We start from the raw sequence: 16,385 nt of genomic DNA, 5'->3' as shown, positions 1-16,385 counted from the left end.
CCCTAATGGCTAGCCTGTATGCCATGGTATAAGACTGCATCTGCATCCAATTACAAAGCCCTCCATTTCCCTCTCAGGCCGAGTGATAACGAAGAGAAACGATGGTTTCGTTGAAGCTCCAGAAGCGGCTTGCGGCTAGCGTGCTCAAGTGCGGGAAAGGAAAGGTCTGGCTCGATCCTAACGAGGTCAATGAAATCTCCATGGCCAACTCCAGTAAGTTCCCTTTTTTTTCCTCCGTCAAATCATTTGATTTTCAGACTCAAAGAACAAACTGAATTAGTGAACCTAAGATGTATGAGCTTTGGATCCTAAATGGATCATATACATCCCGTCTGAATAATAACTCTTGAATTTTCTCTAGATATTTTCAATTACCAATTTAGCTGGTTCCCAGATTCTAAAATACAAGCAAAATCTTTGATGCTTTACTAAAATTCACCAAATATTCGGGTTAATTCAATCACTCAGAAACACAGTTGTGCGCATCAAATTGACCAAAAATCAAAATAAATCAAACTCTGATTGTTTAAATCACGAAAAACGTAAAACCCAGAAAGAAAAATATCAAATTCTTACATATTGCTTGGGATTGTTAGAAGATAATCATTTGAGGTGATGATGGCGATATTTGAAAATGATCCGTTATTTCGATTTCAAAGGGAAATTGGTCGGGGCTCTTATGGAGTAGCTGACAGTGGTTGCAGTGACAGTGGGTTTGGTTTTATGAGGCATTACTGAAGATGTGATCTCTAAGAGGGCTTTGCATAAGTTAAAAAGAAATGAATATTTGAAAAGCAATAGAAAAATATTAGGGAGCACCTGATATAACATTTTTGCTCTTCAAACTAACTGAAACAGCTGTTTTTTTTTTTTTAAAAAAAACCTAGAATATGGCAGTTGGATGACTGCTCGACTGTTTAAAAAAAATATTGTAAATGTTTTGTTAATTGAGTCTGACATGCCATTTAAGAGGGTATTTTTCTAAGCTAGAAGGTGGCTACCTTATGTGTTCAGCAGGTTTTATTCATTTATCAAGCAAATTGAATTCAGCATGTTTCTCACACAGCAAGATAGGGCATATAATGTTTTTTACTTTGAAGGGTGACAGGCTTCTCTTTGGGTTGATTTATTCCATTATTCTAGTCTATAGCTCTTTTCATGTGCTGAATCTCTCAAAAGACTGCTTTTATAGCATCTCATCTTTTCCGTGACTGTTATGTTTTGAAGGCTAAGATATTGCTAGCTACTTTCAGATTTATTTATATATCTTTTCCATAGTCATGTATAATTGTCTATCATGGTTACTGATTGCAGGGCAGAACATTAGAAAGCTAGTGAAGGATGGTTTCATCATTCGGAAACCAACAAAGATTCATTCACGTTCTCGTGCTCGCAGAATGAAGGAGGCCAAGAGAAAGGGTCGCCACTCTGGATATGGTATGGTTTCATTCTGCAATATCCGAGTCCATTTCTAGTGATGTAATTTCATGTATTGTGTGTGTGTGTGTGTATCAAAACAATGACAAATTGACACTTAAATTGAAATATCTATCTCACAAAAGTCATGGGTTGCAATACTTCCTCATGGTCCTGATAAACAATATGGTGTACTCTTATGTTCTTAGGTAAGCGCAAGGGTACCAGGGAGGCTAGGCTGCCAACTAAGATCCTCTGGATGAGGAGAATGCGTGTTCTAAGGCGCCTGCTGCGCAAATACAGGGAATCCAAAAAAATTGACAAACACATGTATCATGACATGTACATGAAGGTGAAGGGTAATGTTTTCAAGAATAAACGCGTACTGATGGAAAGTATCCATAAATCGAAGGCAGAAAAGGCAAGAGAGAAGACATTGTCTGACCAGTTTGAGGCTAAGCGTGCAAAGAATAAGGCAAGCAGGGAGAGAAAGATTGCCAGAAGAGAGGAGCGTTTGGCACAGGTAGAATAAATAATTTGTAATGCATGTATGCAGTTTATCTTTAATTAATGGTGTTTAATCATTGAGAATTGGATTTTCTTTTATGGGTATATGTGGCATTTAGTAATTTAATTGTCTTGTATCACAGGGACCTGGAGAGAAGGCACCACAAGCACCTGCCCCTCAGCAGACTGAGTAAGGCAACTAAATAACTTTGTGGTATCTGCCATTTTTTAATGCACAAAATTAATATTTTGTGGTTTTGCAGGGGAGCAAAGAAATCCAAGAAGTGATTGCAGACTGTGATGAATACTGGAGGTTGATACCTGAGTTATACTGATATCTGGTTTAGGAGTTTGTTTCCTAAAGATATCATGTTTTTGTTTTATGGGAATGTTCAATTTCTTTCAAGTGTAGAATTCCATGAGCAGTAGCTTATTTGCTTGTATGTTGAATCATGTTTTTTCTTGTTAAATTAGTTGACTAAACATTGTGGAACTTGCAATTGGGGTATGAGCTATTTAATTCAAGTTTAGATTTCTTTTTCAGAACACCAAATGATCTCAAGGTGTTTTTTGTGGGGGTGATGGGGGTTGATATAGGACAATTTATCTTTAGTACATATTTACATACCTAGTTAGCTGCTTTGGATGCATCTTTCATTTAAGTTGATCTCCCCTCCTGGATCAGAGATCAGGGTTTCTGAATCAGATTCTAGGATGGCACTTTGTTGCCCTCTTACCTACAGCATTTTGTACTCCATTAGCATTGTTTCAGCTTCATCTCATGGGGTTTGATTGGATCTTTGTGATGCCAGCAGGCTTATCCACCAGGACCCCTAAGCAAGCTTGCAATCGCTGAACCTGAACTGGTAGCGAGTACCAACCCATTGATTTGATACAAACGGGTTTCAATTTAGCAGGTAGCATGTCTTTGCAGGCATACCAACCACAACACACCTTTGATTATAGGTTTAATGAAAATTTATTCAATCCTATATGATAAGAGCTGAAGCACGTTCTTGGTTGTGATGTGGTTGTCATTCTGGCAAATAATGGCAGCGGATCTTGCATGTGGTGTGCTATTAAATTTTATTAGCTTTAATTAATGTGGTGATCCATATTCAATTATAATTTGTTTGGCTCATTGGTTAGTAAAATGTTTTAGTATCACTCGTTATGCCATAAGCAGTCCATTTCCAATTATAGTGGTTTTAAGAATGATTATGGTAATAAATTATTACTAATAATAGTGAATGGAAGTTTTTTTCAATAAGAAAAGTGAATGGCAGTTAGCTGCTTGGTTACACTTGGGAGTTAACCTAAATCAATTTGGATCTGAAATCATAAACATTATGTGATTGCAATTCAATTCAAATAATTTTGTGAAAAATTCATGCGTTAATAAATGAAATATATGTATTTACTTTTTATTTATAAATAAATATAAATTAAAGTTAGGGTATTTTGAGTTTTTTTAATTGAAGGTAAATGTAAATTTTTATTTTCAAATAATTATTTTAATTAAAAAATTAAATTTTATTAATTTTAAAAGAAGCCATTTATGAAACCCAGCAAATGAAATAGACTGTTTCGTATAAACCAGCATTAGAAAAGTTTCTTTTTCTTTTTTAAAAAAAGTCTTTTTTTTTCTTTTTTTAAATAATAAATTGGCGGGTAGTGTCTACCAAAAAAAAAAAAAAATGGCGGGTAGCAGTTGCTCAATTTATTAACGTATATTCCTCCGATTTAAGGAAAAGCAGATCCGTTTTCTTGAAAATCGGAGTATCCATTATCCACATACAAAACGGCAATTTCAAAGCAACCACATTTAACGTAGCGCTCTCTCCATCTCGATCTCGTTTTAGTTGCTTCCTCAAACGTTCAGATTTGACGTTTACTCCTGAATCCAATCATATTTTCTGTATCGAATGGCTTCGTCGGAGCAGTTAATGGGCGGGAGCGGGACTAGTGGTCCCCGCTACGTCCAAATGAAATCAGAGCCGTCGACGCCGCAGCAGCATCACCACCACCAACAGCATCATCAGTCGATGTTGTCGTCCTTCTTCACTTTCACTCAGGGCGTCACCCCGGAGGCAACTTGGATTTTCGACGAGTTGCCCAGGGCTACCATCGTCTCTGTGTCTAGACCTGATGCAGGCGATATTAGCCCCGTTCTTTTATCTTACACCATCGAGTTTCAATACAAGCAGGCACGAATTCATCTCTATAATCTCTATCTGGCTTTTTAATCAAGCGTATCTATATCTTGATGTACGTATTGTTGATTTTTTTTTTTGGGAATGAATTGAAAATTGAGATTTCGATGATTCAATGTGGAACGTCTTTAGCTTTTATGCTCCTTTTAAACGACAAGAATATGCGCAAAGCAGATAAAAAAGATGGTTGCCTGATTATGATCAGTTTTTATTTTTTTTATTATTACGTTTGACATTCAATTAATGCACAAGTGCTTTGCCTTTAAATAGGAATAGGATCATAAACAAAGAAAGTTTTCTCTTATTAATACGATTTACATTTTTTTCTTTAAAAACATAATTAATTAAGTTCATTGGGTTTTAAGCTGTGCCCATAATTGCGTCTTCATTGCTTTCTCTGTGAGGCGTCATTTTGCTCTCCCTAACTCTGTTTTCTTTTTGTTGTTGTTTTCAATAAACTATGTTGTTTTTATAACAATGATTAGTTCTGGAATTTGTTAGGTGGGAGTTTTGTGGCATTCTGTAGATATATTTATTTTATGTTTTGCGTTTTTTCCCCATCAGTTCAAGTGGCAGTTATTGAAGAAAGCAGCACAAGTTTTCTATTTACACTTTGCATTGAAGAGACGAGCCTTTTTTGAAGAAATTCATGAGAAGCAGGAGCATGTGTGTGCAAAATGATATCGCTCTTTGGTTTCACATTATTGAACATTTTAGCTTTTTTCTTTTAATTTTTTTAATATCAATCGCATTTTTTTTGAAAAGGTGTGTGGTTTTGATGTACTTTCCATTGTAACATTATATTAAAGGTTAAAGAATGGCTTCAAAATCTAGGAATAGGAGATCATGCGCCAGTGGTGCATGACGATGATGATCCTGATGACGAGACTATACCCTTGCATAATGAAGAAAGTGCTAAAAACAGGTGGTACTCCCACATGTTAAGAAGGACACAATCATCAATATGTCCTTTGTCGTAAACTTGTAATTTTTATAGTCCTTACAGGTGGGTTTTTTGTTCAGAGACGTTCCATCAAGTGCCGCCTTGCCAGTTATACGTCCAGCCTTGGGGAGGCAGCATTCCATGTCTGACAGAGCAAAGGTCGCAATGCAAGAATATTTGAATCACTTTTTAGGAAACTTGGATATTGTCAACTCCAGAGAGGTACGCTTAATGCTTAGACACTTTATTTTCAAATTTGCAATGCTTTTTTTTCACATTCATTATGAAATTATTCCAGTTCTAGTTATATAAAAAAATAATTTTGTGCAATATATTTGTTACTCACATCTTTAATTGGGCGAAAAAACTTTGGATAATAAGTCTAAGAAAATGTCAAAAACATACCCTTTTTTCCTACTTCAATAATCAAATAGATAGTGCACAGATTGTGACATAGATTGACTGCCATGTAGCAATCACTTCAGCCAAACAGAAGTTTCAGTAGATGTTACTGAGGCCTATTTGCTACTCTAACCTCACTGCCATCTCACTCAAATTTGCTTCAGCTTCTAGATGTCCTCGCTCCTCATTATGTTGCCTTTTATATTTATTTACTTAGTGCCTGTATGGCATTATGTTTGGAGTTTTAAAACTGTTTTTCTGAATAAAAGTATTATTTTAGATGCTGTTGAAAAAAGCAGTTTGGAAAAAACTATTTTGTTATTTTAGTGTTCTTATTATTAAAACTTATCAAATTTAATTTTGAATTATTTTTTAATACTCTCTAAGTAATATATCTAAAAAAAAAAGTGATTTTTTCAATAGTAGTTTTAACAACAATGCCAAACAGACTTTTAATATGATTCATTTATATTTTATCAAACATGGTAACATTTAACTGAAAATTGAAGTTGGCTTTCATGATTTCATGTTGTTTGATGATGCTGCGAAGATCATCCATCTAAAAATTGTCACTATTCATGAAACAAATTTCATGGCTTCTCTTGTGAATTGGTTGAAATTGTTCAAGCAGAAAGCCAGCACTTGGCATCTCATTGAAGCATCAGCGCTGTTATTCGCTCTGAGTCTTCTGACCAAATTCTTTTCATTCCTGCTGAAATTGTACTGTAATTGGCAAATGGCAATGTTTCTGTCATCTGCATGCTTTTAGCAAGTTTGACTATATTAAAAGTCTTCGCACTTGTCATAGGCATGCCTTTTAGCTTAAATGTTCCCACTGTTGCATTATTTAACTTGTGAGCTGCAGCTCAGTTAATCAGTTATAGCTCTGTAGACATTAATGTCTGGAAGGAAATACTCTGATTGCTATTTGTGCTTGGATAGGTATTTTTTTCCGTCTGTGCCATGTGATGATAAATTATTTGAACTTGAAGGTGTTTATTTGAACTGCACGGGATTTTAGATAATTCCAAAGCTTTGGTTGTTATAACTCAGTAATTTGACTACTTTCATATTGATGTTTCAATGCTTTTGATTTCCAATTGCTAGGCATTTGAACTTTTTTATCCATTTTTCTCCCTGACCATGTTGTTGTTGATATATGTCCTTCACAATGGGCAATTTTATTGTAGGTTTGCAAATTCTTGGAGGTCTCTAAGTTGTCCTTTTTTCCAGAATATGGCCCTAAGCTGAAAGAAGACTATGTTATGGCAAAACACTTGCCAAAAATTCCTAGTAATGATGATTCTGGGAAATGTTGTGCTTGTCATTGGTTTAGTTGCTGTAATGACAACTGGCAGCAGGTAATGCAAACTTGTATGTCTGATGTGTGGTGCTGAATCATTGCTTTTCAGCTTTTAAAAAAATCTGAATAATTAATGTTGAATATTCTTCTAGTTTATGTATACAAAGCCTCTTGTGGTTAAAGTGCATTTGTAGATACACATAGGTTTACATGAAGGTTCCTGCATGTCTTCTCCTTTCATCATTTAAGGGGTTAATACCTTTGGTCTTGTTATAATTGATTTAAATTGCCCGTTAAAATAGAACAAATACTGTTTAAAAAGCATTTCTTCCTTGTGAATCGGTTTGAAACTCACTTTTAATAGGTAAACCTTTAAACATTTTCAGGACAAGCAACTGGGTCAACTGCATATTCTGTTAGATAAGACATGATGAGCCTGTTCATAATATTCTATGGCTCTGTAGAATCACGAATACATAATATTAGTTTATAACACAAGAATAAAAGTCAAAATGTGTAACCAAAAGTCAATGATAGTATTTTACTTTTAGAACCAATAACCTAGAAATTTCCATTTGAAATCATAACTCTTTATAGTGCTGGAATTGAAACTTGCTGTAATTTGTAGGTGAAATTTAGGAGGGAATGATTTGTGCCTTGCCAGGAAAGTAAGCCCTTTGTAGTTGAAGAGCGAATTACAATAGTAGAACAACAAGATTAGTTGAGCAATCACCAACCTGAGTAGAGGATGGTTTGATTGGGGACTTGGAGACTCAATTATGTCTCAAAGAATTCGACTGCTCTATGTTCTATTGATTCTCTAATAAGAGGAATCATGCAAATTTCATGGTTTATATGATTTTGTGCAGGTGTGGGCTGTATTGAAACCTGGATTCTTGGCCCTGCTGGCTGATCCTTTTGATACAAAACCTTTGGATATAATTGTTTTTGATGTGCTACCAGCTTCAGATGGTAGCGGTGAGGGTCCAATATCATTAGCAGTAGAAACAAAGGAACGCAATCCTCTACGTCATGCATTTAAGGTACATCATTTTTTTCTGTGGTGGATAATTTCTCTACATTATCCTGCTGTCTAAGGATTCATTAAACTTTTCTTCTCAGAATTCATCATACTGTTTTCAATGATAATGTTTTGTACATGGTCTATCCTAATACTCTGCTGATAACTGTGTATCGTGGGTTAGGCGTTTGCTGAGTTTATTAAACTAAGGAGATTTTTGATATTTATGAGCTGAATAGTTACCAATATGTTGCTGATCTTGCATCGTTGCCATGCATTAGTGTTTGACTAATTGTATAGGTGACATGTTTTTGATGAAAAGATGTGGGAGGAACTTTGGAATTCTTCATGTTTCCTCAAGACTCGAATGTCTAATTGTGTAAGGATATTACGGGCTTTTACCCACAAGTTAGTTGACTTATATACACTGGGACTTTCTTGCCTTCAAACTGAGTAGTCTTTCTTCTCAGTTAAAGCCTTCAGAAACTTTATGTGGAATTCAGCCAATGTAATGCTTTTTAGGTTTTGTGTAGACAATAGAAAAAAAAATGAAGAGTGAAGATTTGCACTTGGAATCCAGTCACTTCAATTAGATCTTACTTCACTTCTTTTTCAAACTCTCTCAAAGTTTTCCAGTTCTTTTCCTGAACAGGTTGGTTTAGGGCTTATATGACCCCTTATCAGTAGAGAAAATAAGACATAGAGTACCAGTGGTTGAGTAAATTGTTCTAGAATTTTACCTTCACTGAACGCGGTTAATTTTTAGGTTTTTTTAATTATTTTTTTTATCTTAATGATGCCATGCGGATTATTGCACTTGCTAACAGATGATTTGAAACTTCCAAAGGTCATATGTGGTAATCGGAGCATAAAGTTACGAGCCAAGACTGGTGCTAGAGTTAAAGATTGGGTTGCTGCAATTAATGATGCTGGACTTAGGCCTCCTGAAGGTTGGTGTCATCCTCATCGCTTTGGCTCCTTCGCTCCTCCCAGGGGTTTGACTGAAGATGGTAGTCAGGCTCAATGGTTTGTCGATGGTAGGGCAGCTTTTAGTGCCATTGCTTCATCAATCGAGGGTGCTAAATCAGAGGTCTGTCCCAGCTTGAGCACATAAATCTAGCAGTGCTAAGCATTAGTCATTGTGATGCTTAATTTGAAATCTCCGACGGATTATTGAATTTTTTTGCAGATATTTATTTGTGGCTGGTGGCTGTGCCCAGAACTTTATCTACGACGTCCGTTTCATGCCCATGCATCCTCTAAGCTTGATTCTTTGCTGGAAGCCAAGGCTAAGCAAGGAGTTCAGGTATTTAGTAATTTCTTTATATAGTTATCATGGTTGCTGCAATTGTTTACAAGAATATCTCATTGATTTTGATTTATTATATAGGAAAACCTCTGTCATTAACTTTATAAAGCTTTTTTCTTGAACCTAAGGTGATAATGGGTTGTGAATCATTTGAATGGAAGTGAATACTTTGCTTCTTCTGACAAATAATCTCTTGATGGAAAAATGGAATTAACCTTTTGGAGGAATAGTACAAAAGATTTAGCAGCATTTAATGCTACTTGGAACTTCATTGACTCCTTCACATGAATCATTTTAAGATCCATTCCTGATTATGTTGGATTTGGATGATTTTTTATAATGTAAATTTCTTGACCACAGATTTACATTCTTCTATATAAAGAGGTGGCTCTTGCTCTGAAAATCAACAGTGTGTATAGCAAGAAGAAGCTTCTTAGCATTCATGAGAATGTGAGGGTTTTGCGTTATCCTGACCACTTTTCTAGTGGTGTTTACCTTTGGTATGCATTGTTGAAAATTTTAAGAGTTCTTAGTAAGCACTAAATATTAGCTATTTTCTTTATTAGACTGGAATTGTTCAGTTTCTGATACAGAATGCGGTTACTTATAGGTCCCACCATGAAAAACTTGTTATTGTTGATCATCAGATTTGCTATATTGGAGGACTGGATTTGTGCTTTGGCCGCTATGACACAGGTGAACACAGAGTGGGTGACTGCCCTCCTCTTGTGTGGCCTGGAAAGGATTATTATAATCCAAGGTAAGTTATTATTATTATTATTATTATTATTTTAAAGAATGTTCAATGGACATTTGTCAAGGTTATAGATAATGAAATGCAAGTGACATACTATTGGTTACTTTTGATCTTATCCTATATCTATTGCTGATGATTGTTGTTCTTCAATGAACACCATCATTGAACTTGTACTAACAATATTGTTCAAGATTAATATATTGAAAATTCTTGACATTGGCATTTGAAGGAGCATAAAAGAGATTTAAATTCTTCAGTTAAGCTTTTAGCATATTTTATTTTATGTCTTGGCAGCGCAGAGAATATGACCAGTCCAGTGTTATAACCAGTCACTAAAAAAACTGAAGTGCAAAGAGGTTGAGAGTCTGAAAATTCTCTAAGTTGTCAATGGCACAAATTAGTATGCTGCACCATTACCAATCAGAACTTAAGTTGTTTAGGAGCATGCTTGCATTTTATAAATAAATATGATGAACTTTCAATTTTACATGGCAGGGAATCTGAACCTAATTCATGGGAAGATACAATGAAAGATGAACTGGATCGTGGAAAATATCCTCGAATGCCTTGGCATGATGTCCACTGTGCCCTATGGGGACCACCATGTCGTGATATAGCTAGGCATTTCGTGCAGCGTTGGAACTATGCAAAGGTTAATCTAATCTACAAATCAGTATGATTATCCCAGTAAAGTTTGTGGAAATCTGGTAATATTAATATAAATTTGAATTTTTCCAGAGAAATAAAGCTCTTTATGAGGAAGCAATCCCACTGCTTATGCCTCAGCAGCACATGGTTATTCCACACTATGGGGGAAACAGCAAAGAGTTGGAGGTTGAAAATAAGAATCTTGAAGATAATTGTAAGGGAATTAAAAGGCAGGATTCATTTTCCTCTAGATCATCTTTACAAGATATCCCTCTACTTTTACCTCAAGAAGCTGAAGGACCAGATGTTTCTGATGGATGCTCAAAATTAAATGGGTTAGACTCCACTCCTGGCAGAAGTCTCTCTCTTGCCTTTCGGAAATCCAAAGTTGAACCTGTAGTTCAAGATATGCCAATGAAAGGCTTTGTGGATGACCATGGTATCTTGGATCTTCATGTGAAAATGTCTTTAGATCTATTGCCACATACTGGCACCAAAACCTCAGATTTAGAGTGGTGGGAAACACAAGAGCGGGGATATCAGGTTGGCTTAGGAGACGAAACTGGGCAAGTTGGTCCACGTACTTCTTGCCGTTGTCAGGTGGGTTGTAGTACACAGTTCTATATTATTGTCTAAATATGAAATAAATCTACAGCTAAGGAGATATCTAATTGTCTCAACATAATTGCTGGGGTCCAATAGTTTATTCCTTTAATCGAACTTGGGTTGCGCTAACCATTTAATGATTATTGAGATGCAAATTGTTTCTGTTGAAGTTGGCCCAGAGCATCTTAGATTTTTTTTTTTTTTTGGTTAAATTCATTGTCTGCAAAGCAATTTTGGAGTAGTAGTTCTTTGGAAGAAACAAGTTCTGAAATATAAAATTGCTCTAGACTTGGATTGCTAGTTTGCTACCTTAGGAGAGTTAGAATGAAGGATTTATATGCATTATATCATGCTTTTGTAGCTTTCGCAGGAAGTTTATAATTAATTGGTAGTAGATGACTAGTAGTTAATCTTACCCTGTACGAAAATAATAGTCTCCTTGGTGTTGTTTTTTGTGATGCATGTAAATACTAAATCAAGGTACAATTAATTTTTTCCTTTTATTTTTACTGGAGCTATTCCACAAGCATTATGTTTATCTATAAAATTTAGTTTGTATGTTATGCTTTCAAAGATGGCCTCTCATTTTCAGGTCATAAGGAGTGTGAGCCAGTGGTCTGCTGGAACAAGCCAAATTGAGGAGAGTATTCACTGTGCCTATTGTTCTCTCATTGAGAAAGCAGAGCACTTTATATATATTGAGGTATAATCTTTTATTGATGTAATTGAAACCTTCAGTGAATTGTATTCATTGTCCATCATACAAGTAGCCTACATATATCCGGTAGAAATATGGCTGACACTTAGGAAACATTTTTGGAATCATAAAGAGTGCTAGCTAGAATTTCAAGTGGTCTTACACACAACACTCACACATTTCCTTTGGCTTTTAATTTTCCTTGTTAGAGTGTTTCAACTTCGAGATTACAGAGGCTTGCCAATTCTCTAATTTGTTGTTCCTTTTTTCTGTCTTTTGCTTAATTTTTGGGCAACCTGTTCCCAGAATCAATTTTTTATATCAGGTCTTTCAGGAGATGAAACTATACGGAATCGTGTTTTAGAATCATTATATCGTCGTATTATGCGAGCATACAATGAGAAGAAGTGTTTCAGGGTTATTGTTGTTATACCTCTGATTCCTGGTTTCCAGGTTCAAATTCTTGATTGATTCCTTGCAATTTTAAATTTGGTTATTTAATTTTTATTTACTGAATTTTTAGTTTTACAGGGGGGCCTGGATGATAGTGGTGCTGCATCTGTGAGAGCGATAATGCATTGGCAATATCGAACAATTTGCAGAGGACAGAATTCAATATTGCATAATCTTTATGATGTTCTTGGTACAAAAACACATGATTACATTTCTTTTTATGGTCTTAGAGCCTATGGTCGACTTTTTGATGGTGGTCCAATAGCCACCAGTCAGGTATTGACTTGTATGCATTTATCTGGTCGTTTATGTGCCCTTTTAAAATTATTATTATTATTATTATTATTATTATTATTATTATTATTATTATTATTATTATTATTATTATTATTATTATTTCATTGGCAATTGCTATTTTTATGCACCATGCTGCAATTTAGAACATCTTAGTGATATAGTGTACTAAGGCTCAGTCATGTTCCCTTAGTACCTATCAAATCATATTGTTCTTGTATGGTATGCGCAGGTGTATGTGCATAGTAAAATCATGATGATTGATGACTCTGCAACCTTGATTGGATCTGCCAATATCAATGATAGGAGTTTGCTTGGTTCACGAGATTCAGAGGTATCGCCTATTTTCCTGATCCTTTTGCAACAATTGTGCTTTCTTCTGGTTAAGAAATTGTGATCATAGTGCTCCCTGCCTGAGTTGCTTATGACATAGTGCAACCTCAGAGCTTATGTTTCACAAGTTTTCGCTAAAACTTAAGGACATTTGTTTTGATATTATGCAATATACCTAAATAGCTTTAATCACTTCAACCATCTTAGTGCCTGTTTGGCATTGAGATTTGAAGGCCAAAATTGCTTTTTAGCAAAAAAAAGTACCATTTTATATAGTGTTGAAAAAAAGTATTTTGCAAAAAAATTATTTTGTTATTTTAGTGTTTTAATAACTAAAATTATCCAATTTAATTTTAAATTATTTTTTAATGCTCTCTAATTAATATATTTAAAAAAGTATTTTTCTCAACAATAGTTTCAATAGTAATGCCAAAAAGACCTTTAGACAATGTTAGTATTATCGTCATCAATAAGAATTACAAGGGCTCCATGACTCCAAAACATCTTTGCCAGAGTCTTGATTATTTATGGTTGCTATCATTTGGGTTACACATTTCATTCACTAACTATTATGCAGTGATTGGCGGAAGTTTACGTGTACCTGTTGCTGTTTCTGTTTCCTTCCCAATTCAAATTTTCTCTTTAGCAGTCTAATGTCTTTGCCAGATTCTAGACATTCTTTTTCCACTGGAAATTTACATGTGCCATAATGAGCAGTATGCAAAATTTGAGGTCCTTTCAATTTTCTTTGCCACCCACTTTTCTGTGATCTGTGTAAAATATAGGCTTTTGTAAGACTCACTCCTGTCCTTTATGAAGAAACTTTTATCCTTGTTGAGAAGCTTCTGAGTTGTTGCAAAATCTGTTGTTTTAGATTGGTGTACTTATTGAAGACAAAGAGTTGGTTGACTCATCAATGGGAGGAAAGCCTTGGAAAGCTGGAAAATTTTCTTTGAGTCTTCGCCTTTCATTGTGGTCCGAACACCTTGGTCTTCAAGCCAAAGAGGTCAGTATGCATAACAACAGAAATATCAACAGCTAGACAATTGAGGAAATTTTAGTATGTATAGATTAATAGTACTGCAGTAGCTTATGTTGTTCTGCTGATAATGTAGTCTCTCTCCCTCTCTCTTCTTTTTCTTTTCACTCATCATCTCAGATCAATCAAATAATGGACCCAGTAATCGATTCAACTTACAATGACATGTGGGTTGCAACTGCAAAGGTGAGAAGCAGAATTGAACAGTATTTTATTTAAAGTCTACATTTTTGTAAACAAAACCTTGGCTCAAGTTCAACACTGAACTTAGTGGAAGAGCTAGGAATTTGTTTTGGGGGTATTTATATGGCTTTTCTACATGGCTAGAGAGAAATAGTGTGGGGGGGAGAGGAGGGAAGGAGGATAGGATCCTTCTGTGCTCATTTTATGTATAGAAAAACAATGTTTTGAAAATTTGAAATTCTGAAGGACAATTCGGATCAAGTGCAAAGGCACAAAGGTGGGCTTGAATTGCATTTGCATTTTTCTTGAGTTTTGAGTTTGGTCTCAAATTAACCATCATTTACTGGTGATTCATTTGACAGAAAAATACCACCATCTACCAGGATGTCTTTTCTTGCATTCCCAGTGATCTTATACATTCCAGGTATGGACGCCTTCTATGTTCTATCTTTTTATCCCTAATGTTTTTTACTCTATTTGGTGTGCTATAACTAATCACATACTTACAGATCTGCACTTAGACAAAGCATGGCCTTTTGGAAAGGTAGAATTGGTCACACTACCATTGATTTAGGAATAGCCCCAGAAAAGTTTGAATCTTGCCAAAATGGAGACATAAAAAAAATTGATCCCATGGAAAGATTGCAAGCGGTCCGTGGATATCTTGTTTCTTTGCCTTTGGATTTCATGCGCAAGGAAGATCTAAGACCTGTATTTAATGAGAGCGAATATTATGCTTCTCAAGTGTTTTATTAGTCGTATAGTAGATGAAGGTCATCTCAATTATGGAGCAACAGCCCAAATATTTTTCATCCTTGGGTAAATGCTGTTGTTGCCAAGGTCAGTCTACCATCTGGTGGTAAGCAATGGGACATGACTGACAGTATTATGCAAAAGTTAGGTTAAATTGCAGTTTTTTTTTTATTATTTTTTTTTTCAAACGAAGTTGCAAATATAATTGAAGGAGAGGAAAAGGAAAATGGAAAAAGAAAGAGTTGGGGGCTCTATTTATGATGGCCTCTTGGCGAATGTAATATGAACAGTACACTGTTGTACCAAATTCATGATCTACCTTCTTAGGTAATAATGCTTCACAAGCGTCCTATTCTTTTATGTTTCCAATTTTTTTGGGCTTTACTATTTGCAGTAATCGTTGCAAGTTGAATAGTAAAGGATTTCAAGCCAAGTGGTTATGCAAGCTTTAGTAGTAGTATTTGATCTAACTAGATTTCCATGGCTCCAATGGCTTTTCTTATCTAGGCTTATTGCCATAAGGCTACTCTTATAGCATTTGATGTATGTCAAGTTTTAGACACCAACTCGTGTCTCAACTCTCAACCATTCTATCATCACTGGAGATAAACAATAAAACATCAACATCACTACGATCCATAGACCATAGTGCCTGGAGGGTTGGAACATGCTAGAAACTTGTTGCAAGTGGAACTCTAATAATTTCATGTTCTCAATATCTTTCTCCACTTTTCCTTACTCTATAGTGAACTGTACTATCAGAAGAAAAAATTGTCAGAATAAGTAGGCTATTACAATTTGAATTCACTTTCTTCACCGCAAAATTAAAAAAAAAAATCAACTATTGAATTATTAATTTAATAATTTTAATATTTAAAAAATTATTAAAAGAGAAGAGGCTCTTAAGATTCGGAAGGTCAACATTCTGCATTATGAGGCAGATCATTAATCATTGAGCCACTGATTCAATGATTTTTTTTTTTTTTTTATTATATGATAAACCACCTATAGTTTTGACACTGGGGACGATGGCTTTTTCAATCATGGGGCCCATGACCCCATACCATTATCTCTGCTTTACATTCCATTGTGAAAGTGTAGCCATTTTCCTGGTATCTTTCCCTTAATGTGTATATATGGTCCCTTACACAGACATTCCATCAAGTTATGTTCATAATCATCTGCATTGTTTGACCTCCTAATTCCCAATTCCAGAGTCCCCCAATTTCACTCCTTAAATTTCAGCCATGTGTTTGGCATCAGCCATCTCAAAAAATCTAACATAATTAATTAATAAGATAAAAATTTTCATATACGTAGGTTTAGGTATTGGTTTGTTGTAACGACCCACAAACTATATTTTCAATTGAAGATCCTTTCGTAATCAAACATTTATTTAAGATATTGTAATTAAAAGCTCTTGAAGATATACAATTTTATTGCTATGCTCTTATAACCATGAGTTTATCTTATTTTAATCACTGTGTACTAATCTTTCCCTATCATAT

General features: G+C 35.1%; 2 protein-coding genes across 2 annotated transcripts; both read left to right on the top strand.

Moving 5' to 3' along the window:
• On the top strand, positions 1-2,476 carry LOC110633088 (60S ribosomal protein L19-3). Its single transcript, XM_021781556.2, has 5 exons — positions 1-213; positions 1,315-1,437; positions 1,626-1,939; positions 2,067-2,113; positions 2,187-2,476. Exons 1-5 carry the CDS (start codon positions 102-104, stop codon positions 2,209-2,211), a joined length of 621 nt encoding a protein of 206 aa, XP_021637248.1. The 5' UTR covers positions 1-101; the 3' UTR covers positions 2,212-2,476.
• A 1,191-nt stretch (positions 2,477-3,667) lies between these two features.
• On the top strand, positions 3,668-15,237 carry LOC110633013 (phospholipase D zeta 1-like). Its single transcript, XM_021781442.2, has 20 exons — positions 3,668-4,130; positions 4,701-4,802; positions 4,946-5,061; positions 5,160-5,301; positions 6,672-6,842; positions 7,654-7,827; positions 8,653-8,895; positions 8,995-9,111; positions 9,475-9,614; positions 9,725-9,874; positions 10,367-10,523; positions 10,610-11,119; positions 11,718-11,828; positions 12,129-12,275; positions 12,354-12,551; positions 12,802-12,903; positions 13,777-13,908; positions 14,062-14,127; positions 14,487-14,548; positions 14,634-15,237. Exons 1-20 carry the CDS (start codon positions 3,849-3,851, stop codon positions 14,878-14,880), a joined length of 3,369 nt encoding a protein of 1,122 aa, XP_021637134.2. The 5' UTR covers positions 3,668-3,848; the 3' UTR covers positions 14,881-15,237.
• The last annotated feature ends 1,148 nt before the right edge of the window (positions 15,238-16,385 follow it).

The sequence above is a fragment of the Hevea brasiliensis genome, chromosome 4 (genome assembly GCF_030052815.1).
Source record: "Hevea brasiliensis isolate MT/VB/25A 57/8 chromosome 4, ASM3005281v1, whole genome shotgun sequence".
In the NCBI taxonomy this organism is placed as follows: Eukaryota; Viridiplantae; Streptophyta; class Magnoliopsida; order Malpighiales; family Euphorbiaceae; genus Hevea; species Hevea brasiliensis.
This window is presented reverse-complemented; position numbering and strand designations above follow the sequence as displayed.